Source organism: Heloderma suspectum, chromosome 14 (assembly GCF_057233095.1).
Source record: "Heloderma suspectum isolate Gila_16-S chromosome 14, 16-S_ref, whole genome shotgun sequence".
In the NCBI taxonomy this organism is placed as follows: Eukaryota; Metazoa; Chordata; class Lepidosauria; order Squamata; family Helodermatidae; genus Heloderma; species Heloderma suspectum.
Window position 1 is genome coordinate 25048881 of NC_139471.1, and position 3952 is coordinate 25052832.

At 69.0% G+C, this 3952-nt stretch overlaps 1 protein-coding gene across 1 annotated transcript; it reads left to right on the forward strand.

The window, feature by feature from the left end:
- Positions 1–1623: 1623 nt before the first annotated feature.
- LOC146335849 (ring finger protein-like) lies at positions 1624–3427 on the forward strand. The gene has a single exon (XM_084820571.1). The coding sequence runs from the start codon at positions 1703–1705 to the stop codon at positions 2798–2800; it is 1098 nt and encodes a 365-aa protein (XP_084676697.1). The 5' UTR covers positions 1624–1702; the 3' UTR covers positions 2801–3427.
- The last annotated feature ends 525 nt before the right edge of the window (positions 3428–3952 follow it).

The window sequence follows — 3952 nt, forward strand, 5'->3', positions numbered from 1 at the left end:
TGATTGCAAAGAAAACCAGTCACTGGAACACGCAGAGAATCCAGTAGTTTTGCCCAGGGGCTGTACACGTTTGCCCGTGGGAGTGGGGGTAGCCCATTTAGTCCGACCTGTTTTGAACCCTCACCCCTGTGTTTGACCTCTGCCTGCCCTCTTCCTTTTACGAGCATCTCTCTTGCGTTCCAGGCTGAGCACCGCTTCCTCCTGCCCTGGCGCACCGGGGAGCAGCAGCAGGGCTGGCCCAGGGTGACTCAGGCTCTCGACCCCATCTCCTTCCTGCCTGGGAAGGGGAACAATGGTGTGAGCCGGGCTGTGCACTGCCTGGGCGTGGGGAGGGGAGGGGAGGGTCCCGGCCAGCCCCAGGTTGGCGAGAAACCCAGAAGGACTGGCCTTGTTGGATCAGACCAAAGGCCCAGGGAGCCCTGGAAACCCACCAGCAGGGCCAGAGGGTTGGAGTGCCCCCCCACCCCTGCCTGTCCCCAGCGCCTGGCACTCAGAGGTTCCATGGAGGAACCTCCCCCTACCCATGGAGGTTCCGCTGAGCCATCGCTTTGGATAGGTAGCCCCATCCACGGACAGGTGCTTTACAAGGCCGAGGGGAGAGAGAACTCTTCCCCAATATCAACAGCAGAAGGGGAGCAAAATGAAAGTGGGGTAAAAGGGGAGACTATGCAATGTTTGCAGTTACATCGGTCGAGAGGCTTAGCTTAAGGAATTACTGGTTTAATCACGCTCTAAGGGTGCAATCCTATGCATATTTAGTCAGAAAAAAACCCTACAACTCCCAACATCCCCCAACCAGCATGGCAGGCTAAGGTGTGCTGGGACTTGTAGGGCTTCTGTCTGTCTGAACATATACACAGGATTGCCCCCTAAGCCACGTTTCCCTCGATTAGCGGGTTTGCTGTCAACTTGCAAGCAATGCCTCTCCCTGCAAAAACACGCTCTCTAAAAATTATGAATGCACCTGGGTTAAGGCCATATATTGGAGTGAAACCACTGCGGTCGCTGGGCTCCTAGCTGTGGTCAGGCTGGACGTGGCTGTGCCCCCTCCCGTGCGCAGCTCCTCCTGCCCGGGAGGGGAAACGCCGGTTGTGGAGGCGAGGGCGCGATTCCGCGACAGCAAGACACCCCCGCGAGCACTGCCCTGCAGCGGCCCTGGCCATCTTTCAAGACCCCCGGTGCGGAGGGGCCCGAAGCAGCGAGCGGCCGCCGCCAGCTGCGTGGGGCCACCCGGGGAGGACTCGCCCGCAGAGCCCGCCCCGCCCCGCCCCTGGCCCGGGCCCGGGCCGCGGCTGATTGGGAGCCGCCGGCTCGCCGGGCCTGCCTCGACTCGCGCAGAGGCTCGCAGCAGACGAGCCAGCCCAGCTGTCGCCGGCCTCGCGGCCGCCCGTCCCCTCTGGCCGCTCGCTGGCGCTGGGCAGGCGCGCGGAGCCAGCGGGAGAGGCGGCGGCCGGAGGAGGCCAAGCCGGAGCGCCCGCACGCGGCCTGCCCCGCCGGGGGCCACGAGAGCGGCCCGTCAGCTGCCGAAGAGCCGCGGGCTTCCGGCACTCGGCGCCAGCCCCGGCCGGGCGAGATGGGCCCGCGCGGCGCCCCGCCCGCTCGCCGCGGCCCGAGCAGCGGAGGGTCCTCGCGGGCGCTCGGCGGGCGGGCCGGGGCGCGGCGCAGGAGCCCGCTCTGGTCTTGAGGCAGGTCCCGCGGCGGGATGCGAGCGGCCCCCGCCGACTCCGAAGGGGCCCCCGTGGCGGAGCAGCTGCCTCTGGCGCCTGGCCCGGAGAAGCCCGCGGCGGCGGCCCCCGCTCCCGGCCCCCTCGGGCATGAGGCGGCGCTGCAGCGCGGGCGGCCCCACAGCGAGCCTGCAGCGCGGGGCGGCGCGGCGGAGGAGGACGGCCGCGCGCGCGGCGGGGGCGGGATGCGCTGCGGGGGCGCCCGGCCAGAGGGCCCGCCTGCGCCTCCGGGGAGCCCCGGGGAGGGGCCACGCCGCCGCCCGGCCGCGAGCGGCGAGGAGGGCGCTCCGGGGGCGGCCCTCGCGGGCCCGGGAGGCGCTCCGGCGCCGCGGGGGCTTCCCCCCGGCGCCAGCGAGGAGGACGGCGCAGTCGCGCTCGCGGTGGAAGAAGGCGGCGCCGGGGCGGCCCCGGGGCGAGAGCTGCTCCGGGTGGAAGGAGAGCGGGGCGGGGCGGGGCGCGCCTGCCCCTCGGCGCGCCCGCGGCTGGCCCCGGAGGGCGGCGCGCAGGGGCCCGGCGGCGGCCTCCAGGCCCAGGACGCCGGCGGCGACGAGCCCGAGTGCCCCATCTGCGCGGAGCTGTACGACCGCGAGGGCCGCCGGCCGGCGCGGCTCAACTGCGGCCACGCGCTGTGCGGCCAGTGCCTGCGCGCCATCATGGAGGCGGCCAGCGCCGCCGACGCCGGCCGCGCGCGCTGCCCCCTCTGCCGCCAGAGGACGCCCATGGTGGAGTGGGAGATCCGCAAGCTCCAGGAGGAGCTGCTGCTGCTGAGCGCCGCGCCCGGCCCGGCCCCGCCGCGGCCCGCCCTCCGGCCCCCGCCGGCCCGGCGCCCGGGCTTCTGGGGGGGCCTGGAGCACCACTTCCAGGTCCGCTTCCACGCCAGCCGCGTGGTCGGCGTCCTGCCCTGCCTGCGCTACCCGCCCTGCCTGATCCGCGGCCTGGCCCGGCTGCGGCGCCGCTGCCGCTGCTGCTACCTGCTGGCGCTGGCGCTGCTCCTGCTGGCGGAGGCGCTCAGCCTCCTGCTCGTCTTCCTGCCCATCGCGCTGCTGCTGCTACTCTTCCTCGTCCTGGACAGGTAGGCCGGCGCGGGCGGCCCTGGGGACGGGCCGGCGCATCTGCGTGGACCCCCGCCCGGCCGCTGCCCTCCAGGGCTGCCCTCCGCCGCCTTCCCGCACGAGCCGCGCAGCCTTTCAGGGCCTGGTGAACCGCCGCCACCGCCGGAGTTAAGAAGAGACCGGCCGCCTTCGCTTCTCAGCAGAGGAGAAGCGGTTCGAGGGTCCCTCAGAAAGAGCACGGCTCCTCCTCTCATTTTCCAGAGGACTAGAAACTTTAAACTAGGCACAAACGCCCATACTCCTGCAGGCCAGTGTCGGTGGAAGACTTCTGCGCAGACTGTGCTGGGGGGGCAGTCACAGAATGTTGACAGCCTGTGGGGAGGCGGGAGGCGGGTTTCTCCGAGGAGAAGTGTCGGCTAGGAACCAGGGGGGCGCGTGTTTGCAGTGCAGACAGAAAGCTCATGAAGGAGGGCCATTGGGGAAGTCCGCCATGGGGCAGCCTGGCCTGAGGGCACCTGGGCCTGACCTCCCCCTGCGGCTTGTCTTCGGGCATCTCGTCCCTCTTTAATGCCTGAGGCCGTTCTACCGCCTCATGTGAAGCTGGGGAGAGAAAAGAAAGCCTTGGCCCGTATTAACATTGCTGCTTCCTCATTTTGGTTACTACTGTTGCTGTTATTCGTTGATGCGTGATTTCGAAGGCGGCCCCTGGCTGCGGCGGCCCAGTGACATCCCGTCGTGCGAGGAGGTGGAGGTGTGGCCGTGTGCCCTGCGGGTGGGGCGCCCGCTTCTTCCCGCGGGACAGGCGTTTCCAGAAGGCGGCTGCCCGCCTGCCAGCCTGAGCGTGCTCTGCCCCACAACGCCTTCATCCCTCCTCCCAGATAGGGCGCTTCCCTGGCCGTGAGGGGAAGTCACTCTGCCCATGCCCCGATATCCTCTTTCCTGTTTTTCATGGTCAGGCTTTGGCAACGAAAACAGGTTTGGGAAGCTGAACTGTGGCTCAGGTAACACCCTGGCCACATTACTCTCCAGACAGGCAGCAGCTGCATTAGTCTGCTGCAGCAGAAACAAAAACTCCCCTCAAAGACTAGGGGTGCGATCCTGTGCAGGTTTGGACAGAAAAGTCCTGCAGCTCCCAGCTAACATGGAGTCCATCGGGTGCACTTGCGCCCGAGGGCG

What these genes read in the sequence shown, in the direction of transcription:
- LOC146335849 (XM_084820571.1), top strand. Translation starts at nt 1,703, where the DNA reads ATGCGAGCGGCCCCCGCCGACTCCGAAGGGGCCCCCGTGGCGGAGCAG.